The 20,280-nt window shown below is 41.8% G+C and overlaps 1 protein-coding gene across 1 annotated transcript in view; it reads left to right on the forward strand.

The window, feature by feature from the left end:
* Nucleotides 1-20,280, forward strand: part of ADARB1 (adenosine deaminase RNA specific B1) — an 80,049-nt gene that overhangs the window by 31,939 nt on the left and 27,830 nt on the right. Inside the window, exons 3-4 of the mRNA XM_062002349.1 lie at nucleotides 4,078-4,152; nucleotides 10,342-11,273. Of these exons, the coding sequence (XP_061858333.1) occupies nucleotides 4,125-4,152; nucleotides 10,342-11,273 (960 nt within the window). The 5' untranslated portion in view covers nucleotides 4,078-4,124. The remainder of the gene's footprint in view (nucleotides 1-4,077; nucleotides 4,153-10,341; nucleotides 11,274-20,280) is intronic.

A 20,280-nucleotide genomic window follows, 5' to 3' on the forward strand; every position in this document is an offset into this window, starting at 1 on the left:
AGGATTGGAATCAGGCTTTCTCTATGGTAATAGGAAAGCACATTTAAGCAGCTTTTATAGGACAAATAAAAGTAGCCCATTTAGTAAAAGTTCTGTTCAAATTTTTAAGCTCTTTAAGGGAAAAAGACTTACATGATTTGCATGATCCTCTCCCCTGCCTCTCTCTATCTGCTTTAGCAAGGACAGTGACCAGGAGTGAGAGAGATGCCCAAGCCAGTGCTGCTGCAGTTAAAGCATGGAACCTTTTGTTGTAAAAATCTACTGAGCCAGGCATTTCGAGGGCTTATGAGGACCTGGAGCACGTAGGGGTGTGATCTTGCCCATCTGACAATGGCCCTCCTTGAGCTGTTGCACTGCTGAGGGCCCAGCTGGTGACAGAGATCCTCTTGAATGTGTTATGCTGGTGTTCAAGAGTACACACTAGGATAATATCACAGGTACTCCGAAGTGGCATCTTCTTTCCAAAGTCTGTTGCTTCCCAGTGGAGACTGAGGAAATCTGAACTACTCCATGTCTCTGACTCTTCTTTTGCACAGCACCCCAACAAAACCCGAAGCAAGGCCCCTTGGCATGCTGTCCTTTCCTCCCACTGTGCCCTTGGGCATCCTAAGTGAAAGCAGTTGTCTTCAAGCTGTAGGTTTCTTTTTATATTTTCTCTGGAAAGTGCTGTTTTCCCTTTGCAGTTCAGTCATCCCGTCTTTCTTGGTAAATGTTTCTGGTTTTTGTCAGTTATTGCTGGCACTTGTGTACTTGTGATTGATGCCAAGCATCACTGCTTCAGCCCCTGTGTGTCTAGGGACACACGGTACTGCAAGAAAGGCAATAAAATACATACTTGCCAAGGTTAAAGAATACACACATTTGCAATTTCTTGTTGAGCAAACGCACTAGCATGGCAACACGGTCACCTGCAGGGAAAGGGATGGCAGTTCTTTCAGTATTCAGCAGCAGCAGCTCTGCTGCCCTGTTCAGCACAGCAGGGTGGATTTCAGTATATGGATGAAATCCAAAGGCTGTTGAAGTTGAAAAGAAAGGGAACTCTGATCTACTCCCACTATATGATTGAAAGGATTTTCTGATTCCTAAATTCTGTCTGAAAAAAGACTGATTGAAGTGCCTTGTTTGTTTTACTCTATTGAAATATACCAGTTTGTGGCAATTTCAGGTAGTGGTTTGTTTGTTCCCTGTTATTGCACTGGGACAGATACTGTCATGAGATGAGGACTCTGATAGCCAGCCTGAAGTATTTGGGATTGTGGCTGCTGTAGCCTGCAGCTGGGATAAAACGTGATGGGAAACTCTGCATTCCTCTCATTTTAGCTCAGATGAGGAGTAGCCCACCTAAAATACTTCAACAGCCCACTGATGCTAGAGGGATTTGCATACGGGTTGGAGCTGTCTCGTGCTGTGTCAAACAAGGCATGAGCATCTTGGGGGGTGAAGCCTATCAGCTTTAGTGGTGTGGGAGGAAACAGCAATGGCACGTTAAATGAGACGTGGGCTCACAGACCTGCTCCTGAGAGGCAGTTTCTAGGACTGTTGGGCATTGCAGCAGGAGAGAGCTTTGGGGTAGGATAATAACCCCTACCCCTGATTCTGAGAGGTAAATATTACTCCTTTTTGAGTCCTAGAGGCAGTTTCTAGGACTGTTGGGCATTGCAGCAGGAGAGAGCTTTGGGGTAGGATAATAACCCCTACCCCTGGTTCTGAGAGGTAAATATTACTGCTTTTTGAGTCCTTCAGGGAGTTCATTACTGATGTGATAGTGCTCCTGCAGAAGTCTGATGGGGTGGTCATGGCTCATGTCTTTGGGCAATGAAGTTCAAATTCGTCTTGCAGCTGTATGGGAGTGGTTATGGAGCTGGACTAGACATGAAGAGCAGCACAAATCTATGAATTGAAAGGGGAAGGAAGACCAACCTGCTATGTAGAGAACAGGTGTATGTACATGTACCTAGGTTGGAAACAGTGGTCTAAGAAGCTCTTTGAATCTGTGCATGCTGCCTGGAAAACAGGATTTGTTACAAACCAGTGGAAGTACACAAAAGTGAATGATGACAGGAGCATGGAGGAGAGATTACTTCTCTGAAACCCACAGTTTACCTAAAGCTGTGATACATGTAAGATGGAGTTTACATGGTCATTTTGTACATAGTTTTGGATTTAAAAAAAAAATAGTGATTTTTTTTTTTTCTAGGTGCTTCCAGGAGTCTCAGAAGGAGTATATGTGGGTCAAGTGCTTTAGCTCTGTGCACCTTGAAATTTTGCACTGCTGGTGACAATTAGTGAGAAGTTTTACTGCTTGTATTATTTGTCATATTTTTCTGATCTGCTGGAGTTTACGCTGTCTGACTAGTGGGGAATCTGCACAGCTTCATTGTGCTCAGAAGCATGGTTTTGCATCTTTTGTCACTGCCTTTTGTTTGTGCAGAATACTCTTAGTCACCTGAATCGATGTTGTCTCCAGATAGGGTTGGAGTGTGAAAAGAGATCATCCTGCCTGGGCAAAGACCATCATTTAGGTTACAGACCAGGATGATTGTAAATGTTTTGCAGTGGTGATGGGAGATTCAGGATGTCAGCAGGCGTGTGGGCTTTGTTTTTGAAACGGTGTGAAATGGTGCAAACACAAAGATGTATTTCTTTCTCATTCTGCTAATAGAGGCACAGTGTTACTGTAATGATTGCTAATGGCACATGTTACATTTTCAGTTAGGGCTGCTAGCTCCTGCTGTGAAAAGTAAGCTGTAAAGGTTGCAAATAGTACTGTGCTGAGGGTTTGTTTAGTTGAGGATAAACAGATTTCATTGGCTTAAATTACTGAGTAACAGTATTTAGAATGGATATTGAAGTTGCAAATTTACACATCTATATGTATATTTTAATTTCATTCTTCATTTCTCAGTTTCTGATAGTTGTTCTTGGACTACAAGTTTCTTGATGTTGCTGATAAGTTCCATTTAACATTTGCATGTTAATCACCTATGTGCCAGTGGTTGCAGTTTTACACAGATGAGTGGTTCAGGTGGCTGTTGGAGCATGGCAGTGGCTGGTGCACCTGTGGCTAGGGAGCCAATGCCATCCTGGCTTTTATCAGCACTAATGTGGCCAGCAGGACCAGGGCAATGATTATATCCATGTACTGGGCACTTTTGAGGCCACATCTCAACTGCTGTGTTCAGTGTTGGGCCCCTCACTCCAGGAGGGACATTGAGAAACTGGAACATGTCCAGAGATGGGCATTGGAGCTGAGGAAGGGTCTGGAGCACAAATCTGATGGGGAGCACCTGAGGGACCTGGGGATGTTTAGCCTGGAGAAGAGGCTGAGGGGAGACTGAGCACTCTCTGCAACTACCTGACAGGAGTCTGTGGCCAGGATAGATCAGTCTCTACTCCCAAGGTATAAGTGACAGGACAAGAAGAAATGGCCTCAAGTTGTGCCAAGGGAGGTTTAGATTGGAAATTGGGAAAAAATTGTTCCCCAAAAGGGTTGTCAGAGCCTGGCACGGGCTGCCCAGGGAGGTGGTGGAGTGTCCCCACCTCCCTGGGGGAACACAGATGATCACTTGAGTTTTTTGGTCACGGATGATCACTTCAGTTTTAGGAAGGCTCTTGGGTCAAGATTTAACCCAACCAAATGGACATTCATCAATTGGGGGCTGCGTAAAAAAGTACATCTTCAGTCTTGTGACTTCTTGAATTGACTGTGTCGAAACCTGCAGACTGAATTTGATGTTAGTTTGAATTTAAACAAACAAACAAACAAAAAAACAGAATAAGAAATACCCCAAGCAATATTGACATAAAATAACTATTTACTCTTTTCAGATGAAAAACACTGTGGTTCATCATACAAAACTGAAAATCTTGCAAAACTTGTCAAATTTGCAATTCTGTGGAGTGCACCTCAGCTACAGAAATAAGCACTTTAGGGAAATACTGTGTGAAAACTGAGCAAAACCCGTGGACAGCCCAAAGCAAAGCCAGTCCCCAAGCTGCTGCTTTTAAAGGAGATTTAATGCTTTACCTTATATATCGGTACTTTAAAGCTTAAATATACCACTCTCTGTTTTCCAGACAGAAGCAGTCTCCGCCAGCCAAGAAACCAGCAAAAATATTTCACAATGGATGTAGACGATGAAGAAAACATGAGTAAGATGTGTTTATTTACACAGTAATAAACTACATAATCATTTCTGAAGGTGACTTTTTCTCATGAACACAGGGACGGCTGCAAAGACACTTTGGAAGTGAAAATTAGAATTACTTCTCTGTACATTTTAAAATACAGTATAGAAGAGTACATTGGAGCTTTTGCATTAAAAGTGTTTCAAATACACATGGTTATATGCTGATCTTGTTATATCACATGCTTCATACTTTTTTTCCAACTGGTGACTAATCAAACACAATATTTTCCTGTTTTGAACCAGCAATGAAGAAGAGACATTGTGAGTAGAGCAGATGCCGAGGGTTAGGGATCAGTCAGAAGGGACGGGTGAGGCGAAGGAGATGGACTAGAAGTGTATAAAGTAAATGAGGGAAAACGGAAATGGAGGAAGGAAAAGAGAAAGGAGGAGCTGGAAGAGCTCCTTGCATGGCTGATTATTCTCATTATATGCTGATTGTTCCAGCCCTGAGCTACTAAATTATTGAAGTGAGTTTAAGCACAAAAATTGTCAAATCTAGTGATCATTTAGTGAGCATACGCTGTCTCAGTGCTGCGAGCTTGCCAGCTCTGCGGTATAATTAAGGTCCAATAACCTGTGGAGAAAAGCGTCTCCCTAAAACATGATATAAATATTTTTCATGTTATTGCCCTTTCAACTATCTTTTGTGTGTGTGTGTGAATGAGAAAAAACGTTCCTTTGCTGATGTGCTGTGCCTGAGTGGAAAGAATTGTGTATGATGCAATAACAATTGTGCTTAATTTTCCCCTGAGTGACAATGGCTAAACGACGTGTCTCCAGCAAAGTTGACAATGCCCAGCAGTGCAGGAGGCTTTGGAGCACAAGAGTTGTAGTTCAGTCTGAAGGAGTTACAGAACATTTTTATTGAGAGATAAAGAAGTTTTTAAAAACCCAAACACTCCCCCTTCCACCTCCTAAGTATTATCTGGACTACAATGCATCTTTTTTTCTTTGACTAAAACAGTGAACTCAACTGGAATATGCTTGTTAACACTTTCTTTTCCTTGGTATAAAATAAATTACTTCAGATGGATGCTTTAGCTATTTCTAATAGTGGTCTCCCTAAGGAGGGCTTCAAAAAAAGTAAGACCTGTAATTGTATAATTCGTGTAAGATAATTTTTTGGATAAAACATCTTCTTATCTCAATAAGGAATATATCTGAGCACGAATAAAAGTTGCCTTCCTGAACTGGAGAAAATATCCTTTTCTTTATTAGGGGCATTCTGCAAGTGTCCTTCAGCAAAATACATGATTTTTGACTGCTTCTGGGTAATTTTTTGTTAGTGCATCAATTTGGGGAATCATTCACTGCAGTTTTTGTCTTGTCAGAAGACTGGCTCTATGGAGTTGTGATAGATGTATTTGTGTAATTGGAGTTTTCTCCCAGGAGTGTGTTTTGGGATGTCATCTGTGTCATGTGTTTGAACGGAAGCTGCAGATAAGTGTCTACTTGGATGAGCCCAGTTAATAGAAGGAACAAGAAGACTTTCCTGCATCTGTGTACCCATACAAACATAACAAATTTGAAATATTAGATCATCAGATCTGGGGACAGAAATGAAAGTTCAAATTCTTAAGTTTTCCACCTTCACTTGTGCAAAGGTTTTTTTGTTGTTTTTTTAAAATTACATTTCTGTATTTTTCTATCTCTTAAAATTGTGACATGTGATATCAGAAGTTGCCTTTTAAATTTTTAAATTTTATGTAACTCCTTTCTGAGAAGTATCTTACAAGAAGAGAAGGTGAGCATAGGCAATATTCATGGCTTGCAGTTGCGTAACCAGAATTGCTCTACCAAAGACAGAATTAACTTTGCATTGGTTCAGCTGCAATGCAAGACAGTAAGGAGGTTAAATTAATATCCTTGAGAAAATACAGTTTTTCAGGCTGCAGATTTTAAAGTCTTCCTGAGTTACCTGTTGAACGTAGAGATTAGGGGAAATATATATTTTATTAATGTTTTGATTTGGTTTTCTGTCACTCACTGTGAAGGGTATGTCTGCAGCACTCTGAGCGCCCCAGGAATCCGTGACAGAAACCTATCTGCACGTTGTCTCATTATTAAATCAGAGAACCCTGCAGAAGCATCGATATGATAGAAATACATCATTTAGTAGGTGTAAGTTCACCCTATTACCTGTCCTTACTGAGTACATTGTGGGCAAGGGAGAAGTGGGGCATTGTGCAGAACAGGGTACGATAGCATATTTTCTGTGATCATTTTTCCCCCGGCTTCTAAAAAGATGCTCAGAAGAGGTCACATGTTTTTTTCCTGCCTGTTTTTTTAATGGAAAAAAAAAAGAAGACCGACTTAGAATTTTCCCAGGCCAGTAAATGAGAGCAGCAGTACAAGGGGTAGCTAGAAACATCTTTCAGTTCAGCTAAGAGTCATTTAAATTTAATTAAGTGTGCTCCAGATCCGACAGAGCAGGGAGAGGGTTGTCTCTCAGCAAGCAGGTAATGGAAGTTCCCCAATGGATAAAGCATCTTAATTACAGACACCTTTTAATTATGGGAAGTAAAACAAAACAGAAAGAAATCAGCACACTTGAATGGAAGATTTCTTTCTTTATTGCCATGAACATTTTCTATGCCTCTGTCCTTCTCTCAGGTTTATAAGCTTCTCAAACAAGATTTCAGGGGCAGGACTTTTCTTCCACTGCAGTTGTTGGCATGTGACACTGTCAGCTATGATTTTTTACTAAGGTATACAGGCATCAGTCAAATCTCTAATCAAAACTGACGACTAGTTTTGGAGATTAGAAAATAGGCTAGTCTTAGGAAACGTGTCTTATTCTTAAATCACGGGTAGTATGTGAATGAAAATTAATAATGCAGGATGAAAAAGACTGCAGATGAGAGCAAGAGGAGCAGCTCTACAGTGCATCCAGCTATGGATCCAGTCCTCCATGTCAGAAAGCATACAGGAGAAATAAGGAACTGCTTTTGAGAAGAAAAGGATGACCTCGGGACAAGGGTCAGTTAGAGCCGTGTGATGCAGGGGAGGGATGGCAAGGTTGAAGTACTGGAGATATTGGTACAATCATGTGCAACACAATGCAACACATGTGAAATAAAAAGCAATAGATGTATTGAGACGAGCACGTGCAGATTTGAATGGGAAATCATAGAATCATTTTTATTGGAAAAGACTTTTAAGATCATCAGCATTTCCATGCAATGTGTAATGAAATTGTGAAATGCACTGCCCAGGACATTGTGGATACAAAGGGCTTATGAGGTCTTGAAAAGCAATTAGAAACATTTCTACTGGAAAACCCTCCTTTGATGACTCCCTGCCAGCCCAGGCCTTTAAGGCCACCCTGGGGAAGGGCTGCTGTCTCCTTGCTGCAGTTTGATGCCGTCTCTTGGGATCTGCTGGTGGCCTCATCACAGTCAGGGAGCCAGGTGAGGTGAGGATGGGCTAGTAAGGCCGTTCTTAGCCTCTCTAAAAGGGCAAGATGCCTGGGAAAGGCAGAGGTGTTTCTGGACAGTCAGGAGAGGTTGGACTGGAGGAGTTGCTCCATGTCTGAATGTAGACAAGATTAAATGAGATTAATTCTCTGACTGTGACAGGTAGTGATAGCGAATGTCACTTTTTGACTAATCTGTCAGATCTTCTCTGGCCTTAAGGTAAAAGACCTCAGCACTGCTGGGCAGGACAGTCTAAAGAAAAGGACCAAAAGCACAGTTTCACCCTCAGTCTGAGAAGCAGTTGCTCTTTCTTGCAAGTCCAGTGACTCTGTATATTGGAACAAACCTAGGTCCTTCAGGTTCACACAGAAAGCTTTTCTTTCCATCATGTGCAAGGCTTGGATTACTACCATGATGTAGAAACTTGCTTGCTTTCATGGTCTCTGGATTTAACTCAGGCTGCTAGCTCCCTTCTTGCTCTCTCTCCTAGTTTCAACTCCAAAAGCTAAGAAGCCTAGTAGCTCTCAGGCAAGCGGTAGTTTTCTTTCTTATTGAGACAAGGTAAGTGTGTGAGTTTCATTCCTACTTCCTACAAGTGTCCTCTCTCTCTATCAGGGTACTGTTTCTCCATCTGTATTATGAGGTGTATTAAAGAGTTCCTCTAGCTGCTGTACTTACATGCCAAAATCTTTTTTTTCTACACTCAGCTGGAGTCTATTCAACTCATATCTTCATATCATCATTCCTTCTGGGATTTCCACAGACACTGGTAGTAGTCTTTCTATAAAAAGAAAGATAAAAAATAGAAGCAATTAATTGGTGTTAACTTGAATGCTTTCTGTTTAGCCAAAGTCCATTGGTCAATAGCCAACTTTTGGTGCCACTAGGAAGAGCAATATTACAGAAATGGTGCTTTAGATGAGATGTAATTTTTGGAGATTACAGCTCCAGGTCAAAATTCACTGTAAAGAAAGAATTAAAAATTCACTCTATGGTCCATAGATTTATTTACACACACACACATATATATATATATATATGTATATAAAAAGAATATATATACATGAACACTGTGTGTTGACAGTTAACAGCCCTATTGTACACGTCCTACAGGCAACGTCATTTGGGGCTGAATGTTGCAAGAGATACTTTATTAAATGTCTCAGATTCCTAGTAATGAAATCATAGCTTCAGAATAATTAGTGTTTAATTCTTGACCAAACTTGATTTACTGGAATTTAATGTTCAGTGATGTGCAATTATTTGTTGTGCTATTGTGATTTAACAAAATGTGTTCCTGCTTTGGCTTTTTCTTTTGATCTTTGTTTCTTCCTTCTGTTTTTCTCTTCGAGCACCGAAAGGAGTAACCTATCGAGCTTTTGCTGGAGGATGTTATAAATGAAAATTTAGTAACCATTCCATCAGCTTTGTAACCTGGGTGAAGTGATGTGTGCGTGGTAGGGGATTCTTAGGGAAGACTTAAAACGTGGAGGAAATTTGTCACTGTGGATGAGAGCTCCCACCTTGGTTTGCTCTCATTTCAATTAATATTTATCACCTAGTATCAGTGTAGGTGTAATATAGATATTTTGAACTTTTGTAACACCAGAATTAGAAATACTTGACTTACTGAATTTGTGTTTTCATTCACAAATACAAATATAAAGCACAAATAATTAGTTTCATTAGTTTTAGGGTAAATATGAGGGATTTGCAGTTACAGCAAATATAGCTCTCATAGATCATTACTCCAACTTTGTACTTCAGAAAATAAGTCATTAAATTAATATTATAAAGCTTTTTCTTCCCTCCCATTAAAATATCATCATTGTGATTACACAGCTTTTGTCACAATTCTTGTATGCTGCATAGTCTTGAGGATCTTTATCATCATTTTTGGTTTTGTAACTCCATGACTGCACTTTTACTTACTTTGCAAGGAATTTCAAAATAGCTTGCAAATGACAAGCATAAGATTTTTTGATGGAAGGCTGGGTAGAAATACATCAAGTTGTCTTGTGGTCATGCTGGCACAGCAGGCAGCTACAGTTGCTGAGCAGGGTGGAGTGAGGTGAAAGGAATGTCCAAGGAAAGGCGTAAAAACCAATTTAATTTGGAGAATATGGAATAGCTAAAGAGAAACAAAAAGCATTCAAACACTCGTCAGCCATGGTGCTGCTGAAAGAGCTGCCCAGTTTTTCATGGCTCAGGTTGTATTTATGTAACTTCTCAATTCAAGCTACTAAAATTTCTGAGAAAAAAATTGTAAAAGAACTAAAGAATAACATAGAATTAAATATCCATCCCCTAGTACTGGTCTTAAGCATCCACTTTTATTTTACTGAAGGCACTTCTTTGTTTTGTAGGTGTGTTCTACTCTGACTGATATTTCTATTTTAAAGCATTTTTTTCAGGCCAAACGTGACTTAAAAGTTTGTGATTTGAAAAGAAAGTATGACTTAAATGGAAAAAGAAAGCTGCATTAGGTTTGGGTTTTTTTGCCATACGATTGTATCAAACGTTTAGTTTGAAAATCATTCCTGAGTGTGTTATTTATTGAATTAATTGAGAAGTTCTGTTGCGTTATAAATATCTCTCATCGTATTGCAAAATGTTTAAACTGTGAGCACACATCACTTAACCAGTTACAAAGAGAGATAAAGGAATCTATAAATTTTGCATTTACAAGATCCTGCAACGAAGGCATTGTAAGTTACTCTTTCTGGGCACCGCAGGTTCGAGCAGCACCGATGTTAAAGAAAACCGCAACGTGGACAATGTTCCCCCCAAGGACGGCGGTGGGCAAGGCGCCGGGGAGGGGGTGCAGCTCTCCAACGGTGGTGGCAGCAGCAGCAGAAAGCGTCCCTTGGAGGAGGGCAACAATGGCCACTCCAAATTTCGCCTGAAGAAGAGGAAGAAAACACCCGGCCCCGTTCTGCCAAAGAATGCCCTGATGCAACTTAATGAGATTAAACCTGGTTTACAGTACAAACTTCTCTCCCAGACCGGGCCAGTGCATGCCCCCATGTTTGTGATGGCAGTTGAAGTCAACGGGCAGGTATTTGAGGGGTCTGGCCCGACCAAAAAGAAAGCCAAGCTTCATGCTGCCGAGAAGGCTCTGCGGTCTTTTGTCCAGTTTCCAAATGCCTCAGAAGCCCACCTGGCAATGGGGAGGACTCTGTCGGTCAACACGGACTTTACCTCTGACCAAGCGGACTTCCCCGACACCCTTTTCAATGGGTTCGAAACGCCAGTCCCTTCCGATGCTTCTTTTTACCTCGGATCCAATGGGGACGGGTCCTTTAGCTCTAGCGGGGACTATGGTTTGCCTTCGGTGGCCATAGCCAGCAGCCTCTCCCAGTCACCTCTCCCTGTGCCGTCGCCCTACCCCTCTGCCAGTGGGAAGAACCCCGTCATGATCCTCAATGAGTTGCGGCCGGGGCTGAAGTACGAGTTTCTGTCAGAGAGCGGGGAGAGCCATGCCAAAAACTTTGTCATGGCTGTGGCTGTGGATGGTCAGACTTTTGAAGGCTCGGGAAGGAATAAAAAGCTGGCAAAAGCTCGGGCGGCCCAGTCAGCCCTGGCATCCTTGTTTAACATGCAGCTGGACCAGACCCCATCTCGACAGCCCATTCCCAGTGAGGGGCTCCAGTTACACTTGCCACAGGTGAGAGCACTTTGGGTTTTGTTGATATCTTTGGATAATGAGCAAGAGTAGCCAAGTCATGCATATTGAGTCAGCCTGAACAACGTTTCTGCTGTTTATTTTGCTTCTGTAGATATGTAGATATTAGATGATTTATCCACTTATGGCTTCTGACAATTGCATGAACTCTTTGTATTCTGTTGGACAGGGAGGAGGCTTTGCTGCTGATGCTTTCAGCCTTGATCATGTCACATAAGAGAACACCAAGGCCAGTGCACTGCCAGCCTGGATTATGGTTTGTGCTGAGGAAAGGTTGAACTGCATCTTGCCTGTCTTAGAAGGAGTTCAAGTCAGAATTACTGCTTTAAAATTGTTATTGGAGGTTTTTAGCAGAGAGGAAAATAATTCTCTTCTTCAAACTGAAATTGTTGGCATTAACAGAGCTGAATCATGGAAGTCAAAGGCAGATTAACTGAGGCCAATGCTGTCACCACATATTTCCAGGGTCTAAATAAACAACAGACACGCAGTACATGTATCCAAGATGTGTGGTTGAATAGCTGTCATCAGAAGGATTGTGCTCTAATCAAATCAGTTAATAAGTATATGCAAAGTACTTAGGCAAGTAAACCAGGATGAGAAGCAGTTCAAATCAAATAATTATTGAAGCAGGGAAAGTATTGAACGTATCAGACATAGACCAGAAATTCAGTGTAGCTAGAATGAAGTTGGTTGGTTGGTTGTTTTTTTTTAATGAAGAAAAAAAATCTCTCTTTTTTGCTTGGTTATGTTTCTCCCCAGTGAAACTACCATAATGATTGTTTAACTCTCTCTGCTGTGTCTCTTGGGTCTTTTTAATGATCTTATAGGCCTGTCTAATTCAAACACTTGCCTGTGACTTTTTTGCAACTTTCTATTTGTTTATTATGAGAATTTCAAGGTTTTGACCTTATCTATCTCATAAGCTTTGTTTTAGATTTTTGTTACAGTTATAATATACCAGTCTGATTTGATAATGTGGGGTTGAAGAGTGGAAGTAGGTATTGTGACTATTTTATGTTGTTTTCTCAAAATGCATGGACAAATATGCATCATGTCGAAATCCCAATGTGCTTTCTTTTTTAGTGTTGCACAATTGTAACATTATTGATGAACATTTCCTTCATTTTCAAGTGTAGGACCATGCTATTTTAGGTAGTTAAGATTTTTCAGTAGATTCAGTAATTTCAGACTGCATTCTCCGCTGTGCTTTTAAAAGTAGATTTTGTCCCAGACACCAAACAAAAAACATCACAGCCAATGACTTATATGTTACTAGTTCTTGAATCAGCAAAGTGGTAAAAATTGGATCTGGAATAGGGAGGTGGAAAGAGCACAAGGTAAGATGTGAAAGAGGTGTCATTCTAAGAGCATGAAGCTGTTTCTCCACCCAGCAGCCCAGTGTATAACACCTTACATGGACTCTTTTCTTAAGTGACTTGAATGGGCTGCTGGGCAGTACTGAGTCTTTCTGAGCTCCTTGCCTTTGTCAGGTTTTGACTGAGCCCCAGGTAGCTGTCTCAAAGCCTATGGGATGATCAGGTCCTTCAAGTCTAGGGTATGGTGTTCAATAACAAAAAGCCAACCCATGAAAACACAATTTTAATTTTTTTCCAGTGCCCCTGCAGTGACTGGGATACCAATATTATGTACAACAGTGTACCTCGGGGCTTGCTTGTGTTTCACCTGCCTTACAGAAGCAAGGCAGCCGAAGGCTGCTCCAGTGCAGAGGAGAACCCATGGGCTTCACCCAAATGCAGTGGGTGAAAGAAGGAGGGTACTGGGACTGCCTCATGTAGACCCAATTCAAAGTCAGTTATTTCTTTAGAGGCTTCTCATCAGCTTGCCATCAGGATGCCATCATCTTTTCTGTAACTCACTGTGTTGGATTACTCTGCTTTAAATTATAACGAGCCGCCAGGTTATTGGAATTGTATACATTATTATAATATTGTATTACATAGTAGTGATTTTGGTCTGGTATGTATTAATGATTAATCAGGGAATTAAACATTTGTCATGTTTTCAGGTCCTGCTTTATTTATATTCTTTTTTTTTAAACTGAGTTGTTTTATTTTTTTACAGAGTGTTTACTCAGAATGTGTAAAGATGTAAATGAGGCTAGGATTTGTTATAACTCACAGAATAAATAAAATGCTGATTGGGTTGGAAAAAATGGAAGCTAGAAACATGCAAAGTGAGGAAAAATCCAAATACCAAATGCTTAGTGGAAATACTAAAAGTACAGCGTGGTTGTGCTGATGAATTGACTGCCTGGGTGGCAGGTTCAGAACCTGCCTGTAGCTGGTGTGTTAATTTGTGGTGTCTTGTGAGAAAACTCATGGAGCAGAAAGAGTGGAGAGGAGAGATGATCCCTGCTGCAGTGATAGTCCTGAGTGTCAGCTGAGGATATGTGTGATTCTGCACCTCCCGATAGCCACAGGCGCTCCAGAGAAAATGAAATGCACAAATAATACCTGCAAGGTATCAAATGGTGCAGAAAGGCAGTTGACATCAGAAATCAGCTTATAAAATGGGCATAGGTATAATCTTACAGTCTGCAGAGTGGGTTATCAAGGTGCTGATCCCATTTATAGACAATCTCTGCAAGGCGAGCTTATCGGCTTGCTTGCAGCTTGGCCTTTTGTGAGGCACGGAAGCAGCAGGAAAATCTCTTTGCTAGAAAGTGAGTAAAGCCACTAAGTCACCATATGCCTCAGAGCAGCTGTGAATGCCCTGCTAAAGAATTCAGCCTTTGTGCATTTGTCACCTTGGCAGGGAGTGTGTAACAGTGGAAGAGGTGGCCAGTCTTAGGTTACAGGGACATGCCTCTCCAAAACAAAGAAATCATTTTTATAGTTAGGTACCGCTGTGTGAATTGATAGCTGTCCTCACGTTGCTCCCCACCCCTCAATGCAAAGAGTCGTCCTATATTCTGCAATAAGCCACAGCACATACCAAAGGTTCTAAAATATGTGGCCTTTGAGTTTTATACTTTTCTGTGGAAGAAAACTGCATGTTTCAGCACACTGTGATATATATCTTTAAAAAGTTGACGTGCATATCTTGTCATAAGTCTCCAGAGTTGGTAGGTGATGATAACTGGAGAAGACAGCAAAATGTGAAAACTATTATTGCAAAGTGCAAATCTGATTTCTGGAGCAAAGAGTGTTGTTGAGTATTCAGTCTCAGCAAGAGCCACCATGGGCCAGGCAGACCCACATATCATCCTGTCCCCAGTGCTCTGTCCCTGCCAGCAACCCCAGCACTGGGAAGTGGGAGGTTTGCAGGGGATGCTGTTGCTAGTTCAGGCTGTCTCCAGCTACAGAGCTGGTCCTGCTGCAGAGCATCACCTTGGACACCTCAGGAGATAGGACAAGGATGTCCTTGGACGTCTCAGGAATAGCAAATGTTCGGTTGGACTTCCCTGCTTCCTCTTTTTTGCTGTCTTTACCACCCAGAGATGTCTCCCAGAGATCACTTGTTTTCTCTCCTTTTTTTTTTTGTTTCTTTTCCCTTAGATGCTCTTGGCTTCCAAAGAGAAGCTGTGAGAAGTCTCACACTTCTGTCTGATGGTGCTATCCCTAAAATAAATACTCAGGCCAATACCAAATATCTTGGAAAAAAAACTGAGAAAAGGGCATATTAATTGCAATACTTCCCCAGTACATGCTGCTAACCTTCAGCAGCTTGTACCTCAAGGATGTTCTTGGCCAGAAATGGTGTCTTTCTCTCTGAGAGTCCTTGATGGATTAATTTTTCCTGATGAATTTCAGCCCTTTCTTGAACATGTATAATATTTTATCCTCTACAGCATCTTGTAGCAATAAGTTCCACTGTTTAACTGTGAATTGCGGGAAGAAACATCTCATCTTGTTTGTTTAGAATGTGTGGCATGGATCCTGGTTTGCCCTGGTAAAATGATGTGTCCCACTCTTTATCACCAGTAATGAGGGGCACTTGGTGACAGTTACAGTGGAGGCTGCTGGTCCAGGCTGCCAGCACTGCTGATGGAAAGGATTCCCATCAGGTGGCAGGAATCCACTGGTGAATGTGTCTGCTTTAGGCCACAGGTGGCTTCTGTTAGGAAACATCCCATATAAGCTTTGTAATGATATTTCCTAGATTTCCTCAAGCTATTTACTCAAAAAGTTAACTGATTAGTCAGGATGCAAAGAGGTGGAAATGAGAAAACTGATATTGTAAATATTGAAGCTTAAATACATAGTTATTTAGATTAGTGAAAGCTGGACACGAATAAGCAGTGTAGCTGTTGAGGAAATTACTTTTTTTTTAATCCACTGCAGAAATCTTTCACCTGATTGTGTTGCAAATTCAGTTTGTCCTGTATATCATTGTGGACAGGCATTGAAACAAGACATTAAGCAGAAGAAATGGAGTTAGAACCAGTACTGCAATGGCTACTTTTACTTGGAGTGCTAAGTTAATTCTGTTTCAGCCTGGGCAGGGAAATATAAAAGGAGTATTAAAATATAGAAAAGATATACAAATTAGTGATGAAAATAATCAGAGATCTGGGAAAGCTGTTTCTGCAGAGGTACTGAAGAGCTCTAGGCAATTTGTTGCAATAGACTGCTTAGTGTACACAGGAGGCTGAGAATATAACAGGTTAAAACCTAGCAAAAAGATAATACTGAATACATTTATGGGAATTAGTGGAACATCTTTCATATGAAGAAAGGCTGAGAAAACTGGGGCTGTTTAGTCTATAAAAGAGAAGGCTGAGGGGGATCTTACTACTATTTACAAATATCTAAAGGGTAGGTGTCAGGAGGTTGGGGCATCTCTTTTTTCTATTGTAGCTAGCAACAGGACAAGGGGTAATGGCATGAAGCTGGAACACAAAAAGTTCCATTAAAACATAAGAAAAAACTATTTTACTGTTGAGGTGAAGGAGCCCTGGCACAGGCTGCCACACAGGGGAGGGTGTGGAGTCTCCTTCCTTGGAGGTCTTCAAAACCCACTTGGACACGTTCCTATGTGACCTGATCTAAGTGAACCTGCTTCTGCAGGGGGATTGGACTAGATGATCTCCAAAGGTCCCTTCCAACCCCTACCATTCTATGATTATATGATATGTTGGTATAATTGCTGTGGAATTGGAAGAAATGTAAAAGATACATCTGCATAAGCAGTGAGAGGCCCTACTGCTGGGCAGGAGTTTCTTTGAATAAATACAGGGAACTTTGGAGCTCTAGAAAATAATTCCCTTGTTTTATGAGTCTAGGTGTGAATAGTGCGTACTGGGCACTGCCAGAGGAGAGATAATGGGCCTGACTGACCTTTATTCTATCTACTCTAGGCACTGCCACTGCTCATGAGTATGTGAAAGTTCACATGAGCCCTAAACTGTGAAGGTAAGAAGAAAGAAAGTTGAGGAAGAACATTTGTGCTTGAGAAGGATAACTGGAAATTCAAGGAGAGCACAAAAGATTGGGAGGTCTTGGATCAGTTCCCCAGCGAGAGCTGGGTGCTATCAGCCCATACAGTGCACCTGTTCCCACTGCCTTTGGTTCCACCACACAGGTGATCACCAGTATTTGTCTGAGGCTGTCTCCATGGGCTGCTTCAGGCACTCCTTCAGATCCAGACAGACCTCAACTTCATTAGCTTCAGAATATTTTAAAACTTTCATGGTCAGGGAGGTTCTGCTACAAGATAGATATTGATCAAAATCATTCTGTATGTGTAGAAAAGAAGTAGATTCAACTCTTATCAGAGAAAGGAACAACACACCCAAAATAGCTTTGAGCTCACATGGCTTAACGAGCAAACTGTCAGCTATTTTAGGTCTTTCCTTTTTGGAATTACCCAACTTTGAATAATGATTCAATGCAGGAGCGGGGGTAGAGAAACTGCATGTCAGATGTTGGGACAGTCACTGGGAAGGTGAGACACGAGTTCAATGTCTGTTCCAATTAATCTTATATATGTTAAAGAGAGTGGAGTCAGAATGAGAAGTGAAAGATCCCTACCCAGGCTGGCCAGTGGCCTGGGCTTGATGTAGAGACAGCTTCAAGTCCTTGATTTGGAGATGGGGACAGCAAGGGCATCTTTTTAGGCCAATAAGTCTTGTTCCTGGCACTGCAGTGGTCTGTTCATGGCTTACTTTATTCCCACCTCTTCCATGCTCTGAGTAACTCTTAACTATGTTAAAGTGATAGGCCACCTGGGAGAGAAGGATAATTATTCTACTTTGTCAGGTGGGTGTTCTTACTAAAAATCCAAACCTTAGTAACTGAATTTGTAGATGTTTCACAGATGTTTATTCCTTACCACCTACCTTTTGTCATGCAATTTGAAGACCAAGTAGAATAAAAAAGTCTTTAATGTACCTGCACATTTTCTGGCAGTGGCTCTCTCACCCCTCCCCCAGTTCCTCCTGTATTGTTTGCATGTCCAGTGGCCATATTGTCTCGCTTGAGTTCCACTGCATCCTTCTTATCGGCCCTCCCCAGTGTCTAGGTTCATGTTCATTCAGGCATTATTAGATTTCCTTGCCAGCAGCTTAGTTCCACACTGTTTGAGAGGCAGCCCCATCTTTCTGTGCCAGCTTACACCTTCCCAGAGGAACTCACCGTGTTCTCACTTATATACCAACACCACAATTTCCTCTGCTTTGCTTATTATATGGAAAAAAAAAATCTTTTGGGGAAAACCTGATGAGTCCACCCTGTATGCAAACTTCCTACTCAATTGCTGTTCAATTAGTCTTTTCGTCAACAGAGTTGGAAGGTAAGTTGGCCATGGGTTTCCTCCTGGAAACACCTGGCAGTTTCAGTTCCCACCTCTTGATGAGAACCTCCTCAAGCCACCCCTCTTTCCCCAGGGAACGTGTGCTTGCATGCCTCTGTAGATTAGCCTCAGTTTGGCCAGGTAGGTTGAGGATCTGTGCAGTGAGTTCCCCTCATTTGGTGGTCCTGGAAGAAGCATTCCTCATGGTCACCCTTGGCATCTACTCGGTTTTGATTCAGCATTTTGGAATCATAATTTCTGGTATATGCTGAACTTTGTGCTTTTGTGTAGCTTGGCATCATGCTTTTTGGTTTTGTTTTTTTTTTGCAGGAGGGGTGAACAATGTTGTTTACCACCTGCAAGCCTTTCTGACTGGCTTTGAAGCCTCTCTAAAGCATGTATTCTCTTTGTGGATCAGGTCCATCCCTATTTGGAGAAATTTGTTTCACTAGTATATTCCATCGTTCTATGTGATTTTACATCCCACGGCAGCTTCTCAACTGCCAGCCATGTTCTCCTGTCCAGTATGTCATGATGTAAGGTAGAGCAAAAAATATATATATTCTAGAAATGAAAGCATAAATCTTGCAGCTGGGAAGCACTACCCATAATTATGCAGTGAGGCTATGGATAATAAAACACTGGGATGGGGACTGTTTGTTGTCCCTGCAGTGATCTGCATGCATGGCTGCAGGGAGGTTAATCATTTAAGCCTTTTGTGTATTAATTTTCCATTCTAAAACCAGGGTGATGATAAAACTGTCGCATGTTGTTTTTCTTTTGTATATTTACCCCAAAGTTCAGCTTTCTGCATTAAGTACTGACCTGATTAAATGCAGATTTTGTGCTGTGTGGTTGTGGTGCTGTCAGATTGTAACATGATTTTGGGTCCAGCAGCAAAACCTTGTTTGAAAACAAGTGCCTGACCAGGTATGTTTGTAGCCCCTCAGCAAACTGGTGTCCCTGAAAAATTTCTTAATCTGCTGATAATAGTTTCCAATTTGTGTTCCATTCAAATGCCTCATGTTTGCAATGTTGAGAGTCTTCTGACTTTACAAGTTGTGCAAAATGTTCACCAACTCTTGGTGCAGATATGACCTCAGTCACCACTGACTGCTGGTTGCTACCTCCTGTCAGATTCTGGAAGAAACTGTCGAGCTCTGAAATCATGATACGTGAGCTTTAGTTACTGCTTCTTGGGCTGTTAAAGCTTTTCTAGAAGGAAGTTAACATTGAGAGCTCCTCCACATTGTTTCTAGGCTGTTGGTTCTCATGAGGAGCATTGTAGAGAAAATGGTGCTGAATCAGGTTGACAGTCTTCAAACCCTCCTTTTCTTTTGACCCTGGCAGCCTATTTGTAGAAATGATTGTGTTCAAGAGTTTGTACTGTTTCAAGTGGGTGCCTTCAGGCTCGATAGTCATCAGCCCTGTTGCTTTGGTGTGGCCCCTCTGGAGGGATGAGAGTGGTGATATTCCATTACCAAGAGCCTAAATACAGTTTGTAATCAGAGGACTGTCAGCTACAAGCATCCTTTTGGGCCTGAGGTAGTTGCTTACGTGTTTGTTTAGCCCACATTACATGCCCTTGGGTATCTAAGACCTCTACATGGCACTGACAGATGTGACACGTGACCTGTGTCCTTCTGGTGTGTCAGCTCATGGTGGTTACTGCAGAACATCTCGAGTGCTGCCTGGTGCCAACACAAAGATAAACTGAATTAAGATCTTTGCACCTGGCACTCTGAGGTGGGAGCTGAGCCCCGTCCCCAGCTGTCCACTCCTGCTCTCTCGCTGCTGGGTCCGAGCGCTGGTGGAAGGTAGGTGGAGGTGGGCTGCCCTGTCTCTCTGCCAGCTTGGGGACCACACGTCATGCTGTTGATTATATAAGTCACCTTTCTTGACCACTCCCTTGATCACAACCTGCTGTGCTAGGTATGCTGTTGCATAGATTGTCCTGGGTTTGAGTTTCTTTTCAGGTGAAAATTCAAGAATTTGATCTTGACTCAGCTCTTCTACCTGTTATTGTTCCAGCTGCCTTAAAAACTGGCAGGTGAGATTAGTTGCAGTGTTGAACTGTCATTTGACAGGAGCAGGATGGGTATTTCGAAGTTTTCCTCAATATTGGAAGTTAGCCCCCCTTACAGCCTGACTGACATCACTTGCTGACCCTGCTGGCAAAATGCAACAAGGCTGTGACTAATACAGTTCAAATTTTCCTGAAGGTGAAACATAA

The sequence above is a fragment of the Colius striatus genome, chromosome 9, assembly GCF_028858725.1.
Source record: "Colius striatus isolate bColStr4 chromosome 9, bColStr4.1.hap1, whole genome shotgun sequence".
Taxonomy (NCBI): domain Eukaryota; kingdom Metazoa; phylum Chordata; class Aves; order Coliiformes; family Coliidae; genus Colius; species Colius striatus.